The 22,646-nt window shown below is 48.4% G+C and overlaps 1 protein-coding gene across 1 annotated transcript in view; it reads left to right on the plus strand.

Moving 5' to 3' along the window:
- LOC133140095 (MAM domain-containing glycosylphosphatidylinositol anchor protein 1) overlaps positions 1-22,646 on the plus strand; it is a 194,338-nt gene that overhangs the window by 88,972 nt on the left and 82,720 nt on the right. Inside the window, exons 5-6 of the mRNA XM_061259662.1 lie at positions 19,427-19,623; positions 21,857-21,989. Of these exons, the coding sequence (XP_061115646.1) occupies positions 19,427-19,623; positions 21,857-21,989 (330 nt within the window). The remainder of the gene's footprint in view (positions 1-19,426; positions 19,624-21,856; positions 21,990-22,646) is intronic.

Genomic DNA, 22,646 nt, shown 5'->3' on the forward strand with positions numbered 1-22,646 from the left:
CAAAAAATACTACAGCATAGGATTTTCTGGGGTGGTGGGGGCCCAATTCGAGATCTTTACATGGGGTCCAGAATCCCGGTGCATATCAAGGTCATTAGAACAAGCTACAGGGCAGGTTGGATAAGATGCAATTCACATGCAGGAATCATGAACGTAGGGCGGCACGGATGGTGCAGTGGGTAGCACTGCCGCCTCACAGCAAGGAGGTCCTGGGTTCGAATCCCCGTCGGCCGGGGCCTCTCTGTGCGGAGTTTGCATGTTCTCCCCGTGTCTGCGTGGGTTTCCTCCGGGTACTCCGGTTTCCTCCCACAGTCCAAAGACATGCATGTTAGGCTGATTGGAGAGTCTAAATTGCCCGTAGGTATGAGTGTGTGAGTGAATGGTGTGTGTGCCCTGCGATAGACTGGCGACCTGTCCTGGGTGTATTCCTGCCTTTCGCCCAATGTATGCTGGGATGGGCTCCAGCCCCCCTGTGACCCTGATCAGGATAAGCAGGTTCAGATAATGGATGGATGGATGGAATCATGAACGTGATATCCAGTACACATGGCCCAACGGCTGTGCGGATCTTATTGTGGCTACACCGGGAATAGAACCACCGACCTTCCGTGTCCCAGTCATTTACCTTAACCACTACGCTACAGGCCGCCCCCACGCCTGAATGTGGCTGGCTAGCCCTTCCTCCCTGGGTGGTTCTATGGGCAGTTATGTACCCCCCCCCCCCCCCCAGTGGGGCTTCTGCCCACTCTTGCCCCAGGTGAGGGCAGTATTCTATGTCAGGCCGTGGGTTTCTGTTACTAAACTGAATACCAGGTCTTTGGCAAGGGGCGCCATCTTACAGCATGTGGGCCCCTGCACTTCACTGAATAAAGGACATTAAAAGACTCTCTCTAATCTATCCTAATGCGATTACACTGTTATAACTGATCACTTGTGTTTATGAAAGGTAATCAAGTAGGCTATAACCACACAACTGGAAAAATGAAACTGTGACCTTTATCAAATAAAAACACTGAACTTTGTAAAACTAATTATCAAGGTACCATCGTAGTACAGAAGGAGTATTTGGCTCAGTGTTTTTTAGATTCTTATCCAGGGTTAAAGCAATAGCCCAGCGTAACGCTTGCTGGACATAAACAATATCGCTGTATTTAATGAACAAACAGGAGCGTTGTATGAGATTAAAAAGCCTAAAATCCCCCCTGGAGTTCCAATTTTCTGAGCTGTACAGATTATTAGAAAATCCATCAAAATGTAGCATTGCATTAAGCCAGACATTGCAGGGTATTATTGTGTTCAGTTCATCATGGTGGACCACTTTATTGAACTAATGAAGAAAAAAATGCAGTCATTTTGAAACAAGAAGTACACGCAGGAATTTAATTCATCAAATGATCCTGTTCGTTTAAATCCGGATAAGAGATGTTGAGGAAGGGATGGTCTTTTTTATAAGCATTAAACTGTAAACTGCAGATATACACACACACACACACACACACACACACATATATATATATATATATGAACTGATACGGATAGAAATAATAAATTCACAGAATTACAGAAAGATAGACAGAAATTCACTGAAAGCCAGACAGACAGACAGATAGATATATAGATAGATATTTTAGCACCAGGCATTGTGTTTTCATATGGTGGTGGTGTATAGTGGATTACTGTGTTTTACCGGGCATAGCTGAATGTGGTCTCAGTCAAAACATATTTTTTCTGCATGTCCTCACCAGACCCCGGACCTCTTTTCCCATTCCGTCCGGGGGAATTGGGTATGCTCTTTCTCTCGTACCGAACACCCCCCCCCCCCCCTCCCCTTAGGGGAGTAGGGTAATCACCCCTGACTTCAGAAAGCCTCATCAGCAGAGCGCCCCACGTCTGAACAGACACGCCCCACGCTTGGGGTACGTTTGCCTCGCAAGTTTAAATGCACCCCGCGGCGATTCTCTCCGCCGTTTTCGCGGGGTCACCTCCGTTGCCGGCTGCCGCGGGGAGAAAGGAAGGCTAAACGTTTCTCAGGGGCGTCTCCCCGAACCGTATTTCTGCGCGTTGCTGGAATCGTTATTTAAAAAGTTTTTTTTTTGCGCCGGAGAAGAGGCAGGAACGCACCGTGTGTTTTATTGCGGCGGAGAGTGAGGCTTGAGCGCGCTGTAAATCAGGCGGGGGGAGGACACCGGGGCGTGGAACACTTACAGCGCAGATTTCTATTTCTGCCTCGTTTCGCTGTCAGTCCGCCGGCTGAAAAATGGCATTTTTCCCAGGTCCAGCTTGACTTTTTAAGTGCTGTCCTATTGTTTTTAATGTCATTCAGAGCCCGGGCTGGGGACGGAATAGGCTTTATGAGCGCCGTATTTATTTCACCTGCCAGCTAAGGTTGCAGTGGAGGAGGCTGAAAACACGGTACTCCAAACACCGAGGCAACAGAACTCTGCTTTTTACTGCTATTCAAAATGAATCAACATCGCATTTGCAACGGCTCATTATGTGCATACATGATGTAGATGTGGATTGTATCCTTAACTATGCCTAAAATTGGTAGAAATTTCCATACTAAAATTAGTTTTTTTGGTTGTTGTTATTTTCGTTCTGCACTTTCAGTTTGCAAGGATACAGTGACAATGAGGTTGAAGTACAGACTGTCAGCTTGAATTTAAGGTTATTTTCTTCGTGCTAGAGTACAGAAACAAAATAACAAAAAAAAAAAGAAGAATTATGGTGCTCACTGTATATAAGCAACATCTACTCCTACGGTGTTAGATTCTCTTGCTGAAATTATTCAGTGTCTTGTTATAATAAAAATGAAAAATAGAATGAGTTTGGTCCAAACGTATGTCCTTTCATCGATGTAGGGCTGTGAGATTCGTCCTTTTCTGCATTCTGAGGCAGGCATTGCGCTGACACCTTCGCAGTCTAATTAAGGAAACATTAAAAAGTGATGTTTTAACTAAGCATGGAGCAGCAGGTAAGGCTGCAGGAGAGATATGTTAAACCCCTGTAAGTATCCGGGCTGGGGCTTTCTCATCGAGGGCCTAGACAAAAAGGGATAACTTATCTTCCCCCATCACCATCTTTATGTGTGTGTGTGTGCGTGTGTGTGTGTGTGCATGTGTGTGTGAGAGCGTGTATGTATGTGTGTGTGTGTGTGTGTGTGGGAGCGAGTATGTGTTTGTGTGTGTCTGCGTGTGTGTGAGTGTGTGTGCGTGTGTGTGTCTCTGAGTGTGTGTCTGTGTGTGTGCGTGCATGCATGTGTCTGTGTGTGTCTGTGTGTGTGTGTGTCTGTGCATCTGTGTGTGTGTGTGTGTGTGTGTGTGTGTGCTTGTGTGTGTGTTTGTGTGTGCGTGTGTAAGAGAGAGAAAGACAGAGAAAGGAAACGAGAGAGACAGAGATAAAGATAAGAGAGACCGTAAATGTGAGAAATGTGCACATGTGTTTGTGGGTCTGTGTTTGTGTGTATGCATGTGTATGTGCTGTGCGTGTGTACATGTGTCTGTTTGTGCACGCATGTGTGTGCATATATGCATTGGAGCCCAAGGCTCTGTTCTCAGGTGCTCAGATAGAGAATCTTACGCCCCCCCCTTGTCTTTAAGCTCCTGGCTAATCATACAGCCCTCTGTGCGTTTACTACAAACCCCCTGGGGTCCCATAACAACCTCATCACGCCTCTATCACGCCGCGCTGGCTACAAATCAGCCAGGCCCCACTGTGGCCCCCCCCCCCCCCGAGGGACAGCCACAGTATTCCTGTGTCTGATGGACTCTGATTAATTCAGCTGCATAATTGAGTGCTGCGCTGTCCCTGCACTAAACAGGTCGTGGCAGCTGACAGCCCTGACCGGTCCCTGTCTCACTCATTCTCCCTGCTGTCTCAGGCCTAGGAACAGGGCTCCAGGGTGTGTGTGTGTGTGTGTGTGTGTGTGTGAGTGTGTTTATGTGGGTGAGTCTGTGTATGTATGTGTTTATGTGTGTTTGTGTGTGTGTGTATATGAGTGTGAGTGTGTGTTTGTGTGTGTGTGTGTGTGAGTGAGTGAGTGTGTGAGTGAGTGTGTGAGTGAGTGTGTGTGTGTGTGTGTGTATATGAGTGTGAGTGTGTGTTTGTGTGTGTGTGTGTGTGAGTGAGTGAGTGTGTGAGTGAGTGTGTGAGTGAGTGTGTGTGTGTGTGTGTGTATATGAGTGTGAGTGAGTGTGTGTGTGAGTGTGTGAGTGAGTGTGTGTGTGAGTGAGTGTGTGAGTGAAAAATGAGTCAGTGCATGCTTCCCTGAGCATGATGGCAGGAGGGAAAGCCTTGGCTAAGAGGGAGAAGATGTGGAAGAATGGCACTTAGGACGGCCTCAGTCTAGACCAGATAAGATCTGGCCACTTGTCCTCACCATTTTGCAGAGTTTATCTGAAATGCATTCTGTTATTTCTTTCCCACACACACACTCACACTCACAGCCACGCGCACACATACACACACGCACGCTAAAGGTTAAATCGTACAGGGGTACAGGGCTGAGCTGAAATAATATTTGTTTCTTGCCTTTCCTTGCGTATACGTCTTCATTAGGGCAGCCTGGATCGATCCAGGTCTGGGCCAGAGCACTCACACAAAAGCTGGCTTTAAGCAGTGACGCTCCAGCCAGGGAACGTCGCGTTAAAAAAAGGGTTAATTGAGTCGAAAGAAACACATCTTTGTGAGAGAACGTGTGTTAATGTTGTCCTTCATCCAGAGATGTGTCGAGAATGCTCTCATTGTGGTCCCTACCAAGATAATCAGACACTCCCGGAGTGGGGCGTAGGTGGTTTTAAAAACCTTTTCCTCTCTATAAATTAGTATTTTCTTTGCTGTATTTCTTTGTTATTTCGCGTATCCTCTGCTCGGGGGAGAGGAACTTGGTTGGGGGGGAAGGGGGAGCACACACTTTCTGGGGTTTTTGGGTTTATTTCAGCTTGTGATGGGGCCTAAAGCCCAAATGATTTTTAATGGCTTTGACATTTTTGGGTTGGCATCCTTCTCCAGTAATTCCTGATTTAGGGGCCATTCCGCGTCCCTCAAGAAGCACTTGGAATGTCGCGCGTCTTAGTCACCCCTCCCTCTGGCACCCCTCCCCGTTCCCCCGCCGCCCCGTATCCATTTTTAATTTGCGGCCTGCGAGACAGGTGGAGTCAGGCCAGGTAACGGATAGACGAGAGCCGACAGGCCGACGGAGCCGACAGGCCCCAAGGTCTCGGTGACGCAGGGGCGAGCAGGGGGCTGCGGAACGAGTAAAAACACCGCGGGTGGGGATTAGGAGGGAGGGAGGCCACTCCTGCTACGGCAAACCAGATGGAGAAGAATAAATAAATAAGATAAATAAATAAATCAATAAAACCAAATGAAAGAAATCATAATCAGCTGCTCCAAGGGCGGCCTTAAATTGCGTTAACGTTTACTGTCCCGCTCAGCACTTTTGCTGGAGGACCGGGTGCAAATCAATAGCTAAAAAAAGAAGAAGAAGAAGAAGAAGAAGAAATAAAAGAATGCAGTGACCGTCACAAAAGCATGGCGGACCCTCTTAAAGCGGGCGTGGCAGTTTAAAATACAGTCCTGACCGGGCTATGGGCCACTGTGCCATCTCTCATCTTTAAAGTCTGAGAGAGAGAGAGAGAGAGAGGGAGAGAGAGAGAGAGAGAGAGAGAGAGAGAGAGAGAGGGAGAGGAATGGGAGAGAGACGAGAGAGAGAGTGGGAGGGGAGAGAGAGCAAGAGAGAGAGAAAGAAAGACAGAGGGAAGGGAGAGAGAGGGGGGAGAGAGGAAGAGAGAGGGAGAGAGAGAGAGAGAGAGAGAGAGAGAGAGAGAGAGAGAGAGAGACTTAGTTCTACTGTCACCCACAGCACAGGGGTTGTAGCATAGCCTTGATCTGCTAGAGCAATGCCATCAGACCTGGGCCCTGATGGTGAACATGATCAAAGTCAAAGATAATAATTTTCCAAGCGATCCATATCTCAGGGAAACACATATCATTTCAGAATAGTGACAATTCAACCTGGCAATAAATTAACTGAAACAGAAGGCACGCAGGGCATTCTATGCCATTAAGAAAAATAATCTGCATTGAAATCCCAATTAGAATGTGGCTAAGATTATTTGAACCAGCCCCTGTACAGTACCTCCACACCCAGTATGAGTAACACACCCTACAGCTGAAACATTTACGGAGGACGGCCTGAAAATATGCATACTGTACTGCAGGCAGTCAGTGTACACTAATATCTTGAACTTGCAATGTGGCAGAATCTTCATCGCAAACCTTTTGTTGCTGTAAATCCACGGTTCCAGAAATTTCCCTGCCCAAGATCCGCTAACCCATTTTCTGCCACCCGTGCTTAATTATGATGTAGTTAATGTGTTCATGTACGTATAATTAAAATGTTTATTTTTTTATTTTTTATGTGACCACACCAACCGCGTGTGTACACTGCGCCTACTTACTACTGCGTATGGGGTGCAGAATTTAAATCGACTGGTGCGTCACCACCGAGAGTAAGTTATTCTTTCCCTCTCAGGAAGCACCAGTGGGTCTCGACCCACAGTTTGGGTGTCTCTGCGATAATACCCTGGCTTTAATGCGGGAGCTGACTCACTCACTCACTCACACTCACACTCACTGAGCGAAACATAAGCTGAGGTCATCTCTGCAGTACACAGCTGATAGGCAATGTCCTCAACTGCTCTCCTAATGGAATGGAGGGAGGTGATGTCACGTTCCAAGTACAGTTATACACAGAAGTACTGGGGCCAGTGACACAATCGTTGTTGGTTTGGCTCTGTACTCCAGCAAATTGGATTTGAAATAAAACAATGAATGCGGGGTTGAAGTGAAGACTGTCAGCTTTAATTTGAGGGTATTCGCAACCGTATTGTTTGATCCGTGTTGGGAATACTGCCAATTTATACTCGGCTCCTCCTTTTTTTGCGGGGAGCAAAAGTAATTGGACAGTCGCGGTTTCTTGCGGCTGTTGTGAAAGCTTACAAGAGGTTGAGAGTGGATTCTTTGTAGTTTGGAGTCTGTTGCCGTTTCTCAACATAAGGACCAAATAAATGTCAATGCCAATAATGCAGGCCATAATGAAGCTTCAAAATCTGAATGAATCCGAGACATAACTAAAACCTTTGGTGCATCATCGCCCAGCTGTCTGATACGTTATTAGGAAGCACGGATGTGCTGGGGAGCTCAGCAATAGCGAACGACCTGGTAGGTCACGACAGACCATTGCCGTGAATGACCGAAGAATACTTTCAGTATAAAAGGGTATAACAAAATACCCTTTTCTCGTGTCAAGCAGATCAGGAACACTCTCCAGGATGTAGGCATCAATGTGTGAAAAGACGACCATGAAGGAAAGAAGGTCGACCGCAAGATACAAACAACCGGTAAGCCTCAGCAACAGAACGGCCAGAGAGTTCACAAAATAGTACAGGAGATAAAAAGATTGTCGAATTCTGGAACAAAGTCTTACGGCATCAAAGTGATGGAAAGAGATGTGAAAGAAATGAGCTGCTCGTGTCCAATTACTTTTGCTGCCCGAAAATGGGGGGGGGACTATGTTTACCCAATATGAATTACCCAATATGGATGTGAATACCCTCAGATTAAATCTGGCAGTCTGAACTTTAGCCTCATATTCACTGTTTTATTTATCATCTAATGTGCTGGAGTACAAAGCCAAGGGAACAGAAATTGTGCCAATGTGTCAAATACCTTTTGCATTTGGCTGCAAGTGGCAGCGTGCTTTAGGTCGTGGATAATCTGATGAGTGTGTGCACCTGTGTGTGTGCGTGCTTTCATGTGTGCGTGGGCATGTGTGTGTGCATGTGTGCAAGTGAGTGTGTGTGTGTGTACTCATGCGTGCATGTGTACATGTCTGTGTGTGTGTGTGTGTGTGTGTACGCATGCGTACATGTGTACATGTCTGTGTGTGTGTGTGTGTGTGTGTGTGTAATCGTGGCAAAGACCTTAGAACCTTTGCACTTCATGGTCTGTGTGTGTCCAGTGTTGCGGGTAAATTTGGACGCTCTCATCCCAACGCTACCCCCACTGCTCCCGGAGTAGAAATCCTTTCGCCCTTTCTTCGCCGTGCTGTACAGTACATTTCGTTTGGTTCCCGCAGTGCAGTGTCAGGAGGACCTGGGCTAAGCTGAATCGGCTCCCCCATTACCCTGATGGTAAAGGATGTGCAGTCTGTCCTTTCCTCATCCAGGAAGTACAGGCCAGGTCCATTACTGATTGTTTAAAGACTCTGGGGCGAGTCAATACGAGCCTGTGTGTGACTAATAGCGCGGCTGGCGGGATCTCCCCGCAGCATTAAAAGCGTTTAACTGCAGCAATTATTCTCCGCAACCAATTAAAGCACGAGCTGTCCCTTCACTTATCGGATTGCGCTCCGTGTGCGCGCGTGTGTGCCCGCTTCCGCTTTTATTTTTAACGGGGAGAAAAAGTAAAAAAAAACGTCAAAGAGGGGAAGAGGGACACGCGTCGTCTGCGGTCGGCGTCCATTCCGGCTCTCTCGGCTCCGGGGTTTCCGCGAGGCCGGGTGTCAGGCGCGGACGGTCGGCGAGCGCCGGGGAGGGCTTCGTCTCCGCGCTCTGCGACGGGGGGGGGGGGGGGGGTGGGGGGGCGCAGACGCGGTGGCGTTTTTAATTAGAGCCGGCGGCGTGATAGCGCGCTCTCTCTCCGTGGCGGGTCACCGCTCGTACACTAAATATCTCATTAGGAAGCTCAGCGGAGGCGCCCGGCGTGTCGCAGCGTGGGCCTAATGAGGCGGGAGGGCGGGGCTGGCGCTCGGCGGCCGGGGGCGTCGCGGGCGCGACCCCGCTGCGTGACCCCTGGTCGTTACATCATCCCCGCGGACGCCTCGGGGCTCTCCGCCTGACCCCCTGAACTCGGTCGCAGCGGAAGACCCCGTCGTTACTCAGCGAGGGGGCCTGCGGAGATGTGTGAAATTGATTACTCCGCTCGCCTGCCTCCGGGGCGCCGTTTGAATACGCGCTGCTTGGGCGGGGTTAGCCGCTTGCTGAAGGGACTCAGGGATCTGGCGCTAACGGGCGCTAACTGGCTAACTGTCGGTAGCAGTTTTTTTTTTTTGCAACTTCCTGAACAGGCTCCTTTTTTTTTTTTTTACTGTTGTTGTAAATGTTATGCTAATTAGCAGGCGTGTTAATTAATGTCCCGTTCTGTGCCGTTTTCTTTCTCGGTTATATTCAACCACACGCAAACTCGTGCGTATGTGCATGTTCACACCGAACAGGCACAGACACACACACGCGTACACTCAGGGATCACTTTATTAGCTAGACCTGTTCACCAGCTTGTTAATGCAAATATTTCATCAGCCTATCATGTGGCAGCAACTAAATGCATAAAAGCACGCAGACATGGTCATGGATGGATAGGCTACTGCAGCAGAAGACTTAATAAGTCTAGAAATATGTCTAATAAAGTAATATAGTAAATATTACTCACCCATTGTACCTATCCATTTAACATTGCCCCTGTCCATTTAACATTGTGCATATCCATTTGACATTTAACATTGTTCCTAACTACCTGTTCATTTATTATCTGATCAGGCCAAACACTCTACTCCAGTTTACAGTTGCAAATCGAATCGAATCAAACCCCGACGAGAGCAAGCCTAGGGCAACGGCGGCGAGGAAGTTTCATGTCAGGGAATGTTTCGACTGGCAGGGCTCCCCTTGTGTACCCACTACACGGAGCTACCGCCCACAGCGAAGCGGACGCCGGGGATATGTGGGTGCGCTGCGGTGCCGGCAAACCGCTAACATCTAAAGTGTTGTCACGGACGGAGTTGTCATGGTTTCAGACCGGGGGGTTGCCGTGCACAGCCGCTGAGCGGAGTTGAGTGTGTGATTATGGCGGTAGCGCCCAGGGTCAGCCCAATGAAAAGTGATGTGAAATGCTGGGTGCCGCAAACCCAAGCAAATGCAGGAAAATGGAGATTTCATAAGGTTTTTTTCAAATCTCTGCCTTTTATTGATAAATAAGCCCGATGCACATGTAACAGGTGAGAAATTGCCTGAGTCCGAGGCGGGATTTGAACCCCGGCCTCTCGCTTGTACCAAATTATTTGTTGAACGAACGCGTTACCAGTCAGCTAAAGACGAACTCGCCCCTAGCCAAGGGCAACAACGCTCTTTTGAATTTGAGGGTTACGTCATCGGGGAGTGTTGTCGCGATAACCTGCTACCGGCCTTCGCTTTTCACTGCACCATCCGTGCTTACTAGCGAACCAGCTGAGCTAACCATGCTACACACACAGACATGTCACTAACTCTTCGGCATGGTCCAGCACTGCAAAGCGTTTGTGTGAGCTTCGCTGATATATCAATATAAAGCGACATTCCAGTGAGTTCCGTCTGCTTTTCCATTGACCTATCCTAGTAAATGTCCATATTGAAATGTGGCTTTGTGCCTACATTTATATGCAGTCTTTCTGTATGAACAGTGAATGAGTGATATGATCTATGGTGGTTATTAAGATGTAATATAATGTGATACGGAAAGTGATTTACACTCTCAGAAATAATGTGCCTAAAAAGGTACAAAAGCCTGTCACTGGGGGTGGTACACTATAGGTGCAGAAAATTTTACCCCGAGGCATGGATTTAATCATTAATTTCATCCTTTTTGCTTGTAAAAAGTACTTATTAGTGCCCAAAGACCATTATTGTACCATTCAGGAAATGTGTTTCTTAAAGAACAAAAATGTACCTTTATTTCTGAGTTTGTTGGATCATGGTAGTGATCAGGTATTTCCACACACCAGCACAAGCTGGGACAGACCAAATATCAGTAGTTAGCTCAGACCAGTCCAGTGTGCCTGGTGTCCTTGACCCAGTCTGTCCCTGGAGTAACTGACCAGTCCAGTGTGTCTGTTATCCTTGACCCAGTCTGTCCCTGGAGTAACTGACCAGTCCAGTGTGCCTGGTGTCCTTGACCCAGTCTGTCCCTGGAGTAACTGACCAGTCAAGTGTGTCTGTTGTCCTTGACCCAGTCTGTCCCTGGAGTAACTGACCAGTCCAGTGTGTCTGTTGTCCTTGACCCAGTCTGTCCCTGGAGTAACTGACCAGTCCATTGTGCCTGCTGTCCTTGACCCAGTCTGTCCCTGGAGTAACTGACCAGTCCAGTGTGTCTGTTGTCCTTGACCCAGTCTGTCCCTGGAGTAACTGACCAGTCCAGTGTGTCTGTTGTCCTTGACCTAGTCTGTCCCTGGAGTAACTGACCAGTCCAGTGTGTCTGTTATCCTTGACCCAGTCTGTACCTGGAGTAACTGACCAGTCCAGTGTGTCTGGTGTCCTTGACCCAGTCTGTCCCTGGAGTAACTGACCAGTCCAGTGTGTCTGTTGTCCTTGACCCAGTCTGTCCCTGGAGTAACTGACCAGTCCAGTGTGTCTGTTGTCCTTGACCCAGTCTGTCCCTGGAGTAACTGACCAGTCCAGTGTGTCTGTCCCTGGGTTGGCGGTAAGGTCAGTGTGTCGGTCAGTTATGAGGTCATTAGCCAGCGTGGTGTCTGTGGTCTGCAGTCTGTGCTCTGGTCGGTCCGGAGGCACGGGGTTAAAGGTCGGTGCTCTCTCGGCTTTCCTCTTCCCTGTTTCTATCCACCATTGTCCACCGCTCTGCATCCCCGGTCTCTGCATCCGCGGCACGGAGGCAGGGAAAAAAACAACAACACAAAAAACAAAACACAAAATCAAACGGAGGGGAAAAATATTGATGATTTAAAAAGAAATGAACACATAAATAAAACTTTACTTTGCATATTAAACACTCCCTATGTCCTCATTATTTTGGAATGTAGGGCTTTTGAGTGTTCTTTACTCAGTGTACAGCAGTGTGGGTTTTTAAATTATTGATGAGCCTCTGGATGGATCAAAAGAACAGACTGGCTATATTTATATATTTCACTGTGCATAAGCCTGGCAGAGCTATTAACTACACACACTACACACACACACACACGCACACAGGCACAAGCATATACACACACTCACACACACATGTGCTCATAAACACAAGCACACACACGCACACACTTACACACACACACACACACACAGGCACAAGCATATACACACACTCACACACATGTGCTCATAAACACAAGCACACACATGCACACATATACACACAGACATACACACATGCACACACACACACACAACCACACAGACACACACTCTCATACACAAACATACACATTCAGACACACACACACACTCACATGCACACACACACACAAACACACACACACACTCACAAACACATACATGCACACTCACACACATGCACATACACACACACACAGGCACAAGCATATACACACACTCACACACACATGTGCTCATAAACACAAGCACACACATGCACACACAGCTGCGCATACACAGGCTCACACACATATGCTCATGAACACACGCACTCACATATGTACACGCACACACACACACACACACACACAGATCATTAGAGGCAACAGACTTGCATCTACTGGGAATCTGCTTGGTGTGAGCTGGATTGTGACTACATTTTCCCCCTCTGCCTTAACATAATCAATGCGCTTCCCCCTCAGAATAATGACCTGCTCGGGCGGTGTAGAGAGCAGGCTTCCACGGTAAATTCAGAGGCCTGGTATCAGTGGTGTTAGTGACATATGCACCTCTCTCCTTTATCTCTGCCTCTCTCTCCTCCCACTTCCACTGCATTTACCCCCTGTCTCCCTCTCTCCACCTTTCTCTGCTTGGTCTGTGTCCTCTCACCCTTTCCAGTCTGCGCTTACACACACACGCACACTTGCACACACAGTCGCGCACACACACACACACACTTGCACACACAGTCGCGCACACACACACACACACACGTCTGTGTCCTCTCACCCTCTCCAGTCTGCGCTTACACACTCTCACACACACACACACACATGCATGCACACACACGCACACACACATGCACACACACGCACACACTCGCGCGCACACACACACTTGCACGTACACGCTGCATTATTGGACACCTGCACAAACACAAACATCTTTGTGTTTATTCTTCTTTTTCTTATTATTATGATTATTACTAAATAATAATAATAATAATAATAATAATAATAATAATAATAATAATAATAATTCTCATCATCATAATAATCAAAGTAATTGTAATCATAATCATACATATAATTAAATTTTAATTAACTGAATAATTGTACTTATTTTTTGTTCTGCACATTTTTTTGTTCTACATATTTTGGCAGCTGCTTTCATCCAGAGACGAGCTGCTAGCAAGGTCATGCCGTCCACATGCATTAAAATGCACGACACATTAGCATAGATAAGAGGGATATAGGTGTATCAGATCCAGTAGCAGAGCGCATCAGCATTAAGCTCCGCAGTAATGAAAAAATAGGCTCGCGCTGTGATAATTGCTGTAGCGATCTTCAATGACTTTCAGTGAACAGCGCATTCCATTAGCATGCATATAAAGCCAGATAATTCTATAAAAACATGACATTATGTTGCGTAATTACATCGCGTCGTCATCCGTTATCCGACATCTCGCCGCCATACTCGTAGATCTCAATGACGATCTCTACAAGCTGCGACAGGCGGGCTTTAATTCGTTATCGGAAGAGGCCGAGAGGTTGTGGCGGTTGCAGTTTGCGCGTTCCGCCACCGGGGGTGCCAGCGAGTGGGAATAAGAGGTGCCGTAAGACGTTGGTGACTTGATGTTGGTGATGTCGTGTTGCCTCCAGAGGTGAGGATGGAGATGATGAAGGCTTGAATATAGGAATAAATTGCATCGACTTCCCTATACGTTAGTGCCGTGGTAATGAATGTAATGTACATCTCCTTATTTTTGGAAGTTGAAGATTGGATGTGTAGCAGAGCTTGGATGGAACTAATATAATTGGACTGACAAAGAAATCCTGTGGGAACATTACCAGAAATGGATCAAATATACTAACCATAAATGTACCAATACAGTTCGTAAAAAACACCAAAATATTGTCAAACATATTCAGATTTCAAAGTTTCAAAAATATTCAGAAAAGAACAGTTGGTAAACTGTTTCTTTGAAAATCTTCATGAGCCTGCAGGGATTCTTTTTTGTTTTTGAATTTTATGGGGTGTAAAATTAAGCAAGTACCAAATTTGTGTTCGAGGCAGTGCGTTCGTGTGTTACAGGAAAAGCAGCATCTCAGCTCACGGCTCAAGACGTTTTTCTGTCCAATAGCGTGGCCTCTTTGCCCCTGCCTGTCTGGTGTGTGCACCCCCCTCCACCCCCCCCCCCCCCCCCCCGTTCTGCCTCAGCAGTCGCCCCCCCCCTCCCCCCCTCCCCCCCTAAGCTATTAGAGACATGCTTGTTTATCGGAAATCAAAGAGGATTTGAAAATCGGGCTTCCTCTGCCGGGATTAGAGAGATCAAAGGTCACAGTGTGCTATGCTATCAGATAGATTTCCTCCGCACCTCTGGCTGTCATTGGCTAATTAAGCCGGGATCAGTCGGGCGGAGCCCCGCGCCGGGACCTATCCCAGCAGCCTCGGCGGCGCGGACAGCGAGGGTGTCGGCAGCGCTGCCTGAAGCGTGACGCGGCGTCCTGGGGGCTTCTGGGAAGGGGAGCGGGGCCCCCGAAACTGATCCAATAAACACAACAATGCGCTGCTTATGCAGGCGCTAACAAGGGACACGGATTAGCGCCTCTTGATTATGCGTGTGTGTGTGTGTGTGTGAGAGAGAGAGTGTTTGTGTGTGTGTGTGTGTGTGAGTGTGTGTGAGTGTGTGTGTGCGTGTGTGTATGAGTGTGTGTGTGTGTCTGTGTGTGTCTGTGTGTGTGAGTGTGTGTGTGTGAGAGAGAGTGTGTGTGAGTGTGTGTGTGTTTGTGTGTGTGTGAGTGTGTGTGTGTGTGTGTAAGAGAGAGTGTTTGTGTGTGTGTGTGTGTGAGTGAGTGTGTGTGCGTATGTGTGTGTGTATGTGTGCGAGTGTGTGTGTGTGTCTGTGTGTGTGAGTGTGTGTGTGAGAGAGAGTGTGTGTGAGTGTGTGTATGTAAGAGAGAGTGTTTGTGTGTGTGTGTGTGTGTATGTAAGAGAGAGTGTTTGTGTATGTGTGTGAGTGAGTGTGTGTGCGTGTGTGTGTGTGTGTATGTGTGCGAGAGTGTGTGTGTGTCTGTGTGTGAGTGTGTGTGAGAGAGAGAGAGTGTGTGAGTTTGTGTGTGTGTGAGTGTGTGTGTGTTTGTGTGTGTGTGTGTGTGTGAGTGAGTGTGTGTGAGTGTGTGCGTGTGTGTGTGTGTGTATGTGTGCGAGTGTGTGTGTGTGAGTGTGTGTGTGTGTGAGAGAGAGTGTGTGTGAGTGTGTGTGTGTGTGAGTGTGTGTGTGTCTGTGTGTGTGTGTGTGAGAGTGTGTGAGTGTGTGTGTATGAGTGTGTGTGTCTGTGTGTCTGTGTGTGTGAGTGTGTGTGTGTTTGTGTGTGTGTGTGTGTGTGTGTGAGTGTGTGTGTGAGTGTGAGAGAGAGTGTGTGTGTGAGTGTGTGTGTGTTTGTGTGTGTGTGTGTGTGCGAGTGTGTGTGTGTGTGTGTGTGAGTGTGTGTGTGAGTGTGTGTGTGTTTGTGTGTGTGTGTGTGAGAGAGAGTGTGTGTGTGAGTGTGTGTGTGAGTGTGTGTGAGTGTGTGTGTGAGTGTGTGTGTGTTTGTGTGTGTGTGTGTGATAGTGAGTGTGTGTGTGTGTGAGTGTGTGTGATAGTGTGCCTGTGTGTGTGTGTGTGTGTTTTTAACACGGTTATTTCCAGTCCAGATCGTCCTGCTGCTGCTTGTGTGTGGAGCGCCGGGCTGAGCGCATGGTCTCTGCCAGCTCACCGAACACAGTCAGAGCCCCCCGCCCCCGTCCCCGTCCCCGTCCCACGGAAACGCTGCCAATACCGCTGATGTAATCGCTCTGAAACATGCCCCAGTCCTCCAGCACTGGGATTCAGCGGGGCCCTGTGGCCTGAGCCACTACTCCGGGCAATGAGGTGTTTAACACCGCCTGGGACCCCAACGCTCCGACGCACAAACGCGTGAAACTCACTGTGCTTCTTTCCGGTTTGTCCTGCCGGGCCGCTGGAGACACCCTTACCCTCTCAGAAATAAGGTAACAGTGGAGGTACATTTTTGTTCAAGGATCAAATTTCCCAAATGTACCCTGAAAGTACAGTAATACCCTCTTTGGGTACAAATGAGCAAAAGCAAATATTGTTAAATTAATTATATATTGCTGGTTCGGGTACAATTTTATGTACAAGAGACTAGTATTTGTACCTTTTTATGCACTTTTTATGAACATGCCTTTATTTCTAAGAGTGATGGAGCTGACTACCTGAGTCTCTCTGCTGCCTCCTACAGTCACAAAAATGCTCTGATTTGTCGAGTGGCAGTTTGCTGGGGAGGCTTGATGTGGAGAGACAAGAGAGAGAGGTATTGAAACTTAATCACACCTGTGTCAAACAGGTAATCGTTTCGGATTCATCCGAGCCAACCGACAGGACCACAAGGTGGGGTTAGCACTGCTTGAGAGTATTTCACAGGTTTCGATACACCGGAAAAGCTCAGTAAAGCAAGGAAAAGCATTTGAATCCAGAACAATTATGTAACTGAGCCAGGTCTGGAGCTAATCCAAGCCGGGGGTGAGACATAAAGACTTCTTCCTTTCCTTCTCGGCCAGACAGCGGAGAGGGAGATTAAAGTGTGGGAATGGGATAAAAGCCACGGGAAAGAGCGGTACATATATGCATGCGTGTGGCAAGGTTTCGGCCTTTGGCAGGGTATGAAATGCGGGGGGTGAGCCTCTTCAAAGCCCCTGGCCCGCCTACTCCCCAACTCTGCGGACGTTGGGGCCAAACAACAGCGGAGATCAAGCAGTTTGGGAGGGGGGGGGGGATGTACAGTAGCTCGTTCCAGGTGCTCTGTGACCGGGGGGGGTGGGGGGGAGGGGGGGTGTTCGCGTGTAGCGTGTTCACCGCACGCGGTTGGCGGGGGCGTTTGATCGCCGCCCAGACGCGGCGGGTCGCGGCTCCTGCATCTGTCCGGCGAGGTTTGGGGCCGGCGCTTCAAGCGGCTCCTCCCGGCTTGATGTATGTTTAAGCAGGCCTGCAGGTGGAACGCTGGGGTGTGCGCGCGTGTATTTTCCTTTTATTCTTTTCCGTGTAAATTTTTAGATATTTATGTCTGCTTATGAGACTTTACTATGACCTCTTCTGCAAAATGTCATGCGTATGTACAGGTAGGAGGCTTATCGAGGCTTCATTAATGCTTCATGACCCCCGGCTAAAGTAAAGTGAACCAATGTTTTGTACACATTGCACACAATCAGGGCTTCAATCAGGATGGCGCATGTACCAGTCATTCAGAACCACAGACAGTAGACAAAGTACAGGGATAAGCACTAGACAGTCCTCCTAACAGATAGCAGTAATGTTACTAACAGACAGGACACAACATCACAATATTACATTACTCTTTCTGACTAATAATGGCTTAAGGGTAAAAAGCATTTAACTGGAAAGTTCAGGTTCAGATTCCTCGAGCCCGGTGCGATCGTATCTCCAGTCCCGCCCTTAATTCTGCCCCTGTCTTCAAGGATCAGATTTCCCCAATGTACCCTGAAAGTACAGTAATATTATCTTTGGGCAGAAATTAATGCGTTTTCCAAGCAAGAGAGGTACAAATTTTGCTGGCTAGGGCAAAACTTTTATACACCTACTGGATAGAGTACTGCACCTACAACAAAAATTTGTACTTTTTTAGGCACTTTTCATACCTTTATTTCTGAGAGTGGAGACAGAGACACCTCTCCTGGGGAGGGTAAGTTCCTCAACAAGTGAAAAGCATCAAAAAAGCGTATTTGTGACAGACGTCTGTTCCGCGAAAAAGCGCGACGCAAATGACATCGAACTTATTTGAATGCGCAACGCCAGCCTTGATGTTTCGCTTAACTTCGCACGACTTAGTGCGGGTTATGCGCTCGCTGCATTAGCACGGGGTAGCGGAACGGCGGCTCTACGTGTCTGCCCTGGAGACGTGCACGCTCGTGCCCCCACGCCCCCCGGGTCATGTGACTCCCCTGTGCCTCGTCATTGGCTGCGTGAACGACGGACTCCGATGCCTGCGGCGGTGTCTTCCATGTCCGCCGCCCCGCCAGTCAATCTAATTTCACTTTAATCGATGTGCGTCTCCGGATTTCTCTTTCCCCGCCGTCCGCCCGCTCTGCGGTGTCAGGAAACGATGACGCCCGTAGACGGGGAGAGGGGGAGAGAGAGAGGAGTGAGGGAGAGGAAGATGACTGTTTCAGGGAGGTAAAGAGCAGCCATTAGAGAACCGGCTGTGGCAGGGGCTTTTTTTGGGGGATTTTTTTTTGTCGTCAGCGGACGGGCCGTCAGCATGCCAATTAGGCTTCTGAGCACTGGTGGCCCCCTCTGAGGGGGGGGAGGGGGGAGCAAAGGCCCTCTCTGCCATCCCACAATCCCCCTGTCCTTCAGAAAGGAGAGACTAGCACCTGAGCTTCTCATCTGTCAGGATGTCTACGTCTCTCAGCCGAGGAGCTGCAGAGCTGCCTCTATCTCTGTTTCAGGGCCTTTATTTTTAATAAGATAACACCACTTCCCCCTCTCCCTTTCCCTCTCCCTCTCCATCTCCTGCTCCCTCTCCTTCTCTCTCCCTCTCCCACTCCCTCTCCTTCTCTCTCCCTCTCCCTCTCTCCCTCTCCCTCTCCCTCTCCCTCTCCCTCTCTCTCCCCCCCGCTCCCTCTCCCTCTCCACCAGGGCTGACGGGCTGACGTTCGCATTCGATAGTGACGCAAACAGCCTGCGGGGTTCTGGGTTTGAAACGGGACGGGAAACAGTGTTGAGCGAGCCGGGGCCGGGGCAGGCTCTCCTCTCATTCAGACTAACTTCCTAAAATGGAGGGGAATTCAGCCATTCATTTCCGGGCCCTCTCTGCCACCGGACTCCCCCGCTCTCTCCCCTTTCTCCCATCTCCCCCACGCCCCCGGATCAGGGAGTGACCAGCACCCGTGGTTTCGGTGGGGGCTCGTCGGGAATGGCGGATCGGCGTTGCTAGGCGATCGCTGTGGCTGGGAATTCCGGAACATTCCGATACGTTACATAGTGCGGGACCAGGAGCTTGGAACGGACACCCTTCAATCTGGCTTACAGACATAGACGGTAGATCTGGAACACGTGGACAGTAAAATAAGTGGTAAAACTGTCCGGGGAGAGACCAAACTTTCAATTATAAATGTACCTGCTTGTTGTAGTGGGTTACCACACTGTACCTCTCTCACCGGGCAATTACTATGTGGTAATGTGGGATTCTGTAACCAGACTTTGTGTGTGTGTGTGTGTGTGTGTTTCAGACCTGGACAAGCCAGTCCTCACAGTGCACCAGACCCTCAGTGATGTCCGTGGGACGTACTACCAAGAGAAGACCGTGTTCCTGCGCTGCACGGTCAATTCCAACCCTCCTGTGCGGTTCATCTGGAAACGAGGGAACCAGCTCATTGAGCAGAGCAAGGACAATGGAGTGGACATCTATGAGCCCCTATACACACAGGTACAGCATCTATGAGCTTTTATACACACAGGTACAGCATCTATGAGCCCCTATACACACAGGTACAGCATCTATGAGCCCCTATACACACAGGTACAGCATCTATGAGCCCCTATACACACAGGTACAGCATCTATGAGACCCTATACACACAGGTACAGCATCTATGAGACCCTATACACACAGGTACAGCATCTATGAGCCCCTATACACACAGGTACAGCGTTTATGAGCCCATATAAACACAGATACAACATCTATGAGCTCCTATACACACAGGGACAACATCTATGAGCCCCTATACACACAGGTACAACACCTATGAGCCCCTATACACACAGGGACAACATCTATGAGCCCCTATACACACAGGTATAACACCTATGAGCCCCTATACACACAGGGACAACATCTATGAGCCCCTATACACACAGGTACAACACCTATGAGCTCCTATACACACAGGGACAACATCTATGAGCCCCTATACACACAGGTACAACACCTATGAGCTCCTATACACACAGGTACAACATCTATGTACCCCTATAATCCCAGGCATACATTGCCCACTCTCTCTCTCACACACACACACACGCACACACACTCACACTCTCTGTCTCACACACACGCACACACACACACACACACACACACTCTCTGTCACACACACACACACACACGCACACACACACACACACACACACGCACACACACACACACACACACACACACACACACACGCACACACACACACACACACACACACACACACACGCACACACACACACTCGCTGCACTTACAGGCACACTGATCCAGTGCAGTCATAACCAAACAGATGGAATGAACCGCAGATACGTCCTCACACACGGTACACAACAGTGTGGAAAGTGTGGAAACAGATGGATCACACGCAGAGTAAACACACTCAACGATGTGGAAAACCTGTCATTCAAAACTAGCCTGTTCAGCAGGCTAACCTCATACAAGGTTCACTCAGGTTTCCTCAACAAACCTCCCTCCCTTTGGCCCTCTCCTTCCTCCCTCTCTCTCTCTTTCGCTGTCTTCGCAATATACAGTACATCTCTGCGCACTTCTGACTGAAGTCAGCCTTCATCTGTTCGTCAGCAGGAATACCATCTTTTCGCCTCTGCTGGCCAGAAGCGCGACTGCTGTTCTGGTGGTTGTTATTAGTTTGTGGACCTGTGCATTGGTATGCAAAAGCGGGTACCCGATTGCAGATGGATGAATGCATCTTCCCGTCTGCTTTTCCCAGAGTACCCTCATCTACCCGTGTGTCATTACGCTACTTCTACGTCAGTCTTTCTGTGGCGATTCTTCACGGTCACAGTGGGCTCAAGCTGAAAAACCACAGAGCGCTACGTTATTTGAAAGCTTTACACTGACTATCGGCGTAGTTTCAGAACAAACGTCTTTGTTTTCTTAGTTCTTCAGATGCGCGGCTATTACAGTAATTGTTCCTTCGGTTCGATTGAATTGTGCCACGTCCTCCGGTGCACATTCTGTTCCTTCAATTAACACAAGTGCTGCTGCGCTGAGAAACAATCGGAGAATCAGAGGAGAGATTCACTTAACAAGACAGACAGGTAGGGAAATGAAATATTAAACCGTAACCTGAAAACCATGATTAAAGACTACTGTCATTTGGACAGTGTGGAGAGGTTGATGGTTTTGTAATTTATTATTACAATGGAGATAATTAATTTCATTGACGCACTTAAACCTGAAGGGATTAGGCATTCATTCCTCGCTCTTTACTTTAGACTCTTATTCGGCTGAATTCTCAGGGGCGTGGACCCATTCCGTGGGCTCCATTTTGGGTCAGGCCTGTTCACATGTATTGTCTGTATAGTTGGGTAACTCATCTGTTCAGAAGGCTTGTGTGCATATGCTGGGGCAGAAACATCGACTTAGGCTCTAAGAGCGGTAAGACCAGTTGCCTGGCAGTTGGAGGGTTGCCAGTTCGATCCCACCCAGGGTGCCTTGAGCAAGACACCTAACCCCCAAATGCTCCTGACGAGCTGATTGGTGCCTTGCATGGCGGCCAATCAGCATTGGTGTGTGAGTGTGTGTATGAATGGGTGAATGAGAAGCATCAATTGTCCAGCGCTTTGGATAAAGGCACTATATAAATGCCAACCATTTTATCATGTGATTGTGTGTGTGTGTGTTCAGTCTGTCTGACTAACAGGGAATTTCCTCTCTATTCAGGGTGAGACAAAGGTTCTGAAGCTGAAGAACCTACGGCCACAGGACTTTGCCAACTACACGTGTGAAGTGTCCGTGCGGAAAGTGTGTGACATCCCGGACAGCTCGGTCACCTTCCTGCTCACCACCGCCACCTGTGAGTAAGAGCGGTACTGCAGCAGTCCTGCCCTCATTCACACAAACACACACTCACACGAATACATACACACACACCCACAAATACACACACACACACCCACAAATACACACACACGCACATACACTCACATACACCCACAAATACACACACACGCACATACACTCACACACACACCCACAAATACATACACACACACACACACATACACTCTCTCACACACACACACACACACACACACACACACACACACACACACCCACAAATACACACACACACTCACACACACACACATACACTCACAAACACACACACACACACACACACACTCACACACACACAAATTCATACATACACACACACACACACGCACATACACGCACATACACACACACACACACGCACACACGAATACATACACACACACACGCACACACGCACATACACTCACACACACACACAAATACATACACACACACACACACGCATACACTCACACACACACACACACCCATGAATACATACACACACACACACACGCACATACACACACACACACACATTCACACACACACACACGCATGCGCTTAATCTTATTTAAATTACTTTTTTACTAAATGAGACAAAAACAATAAGGTGAGAAAGTTTGACTCATTT

This window comes from Conger conger, chromosome 1 (assembly GCF_963514075.1).
Source record: "Conger conger chromosome 1, fConCon1.1, whole genome shotgun sequence".
Lineage (NCBI taxonomy): Eukaryota > Metazoa > Chordata > Actinopteri > Anguilliformes > Congridae > Conger > Conger conger.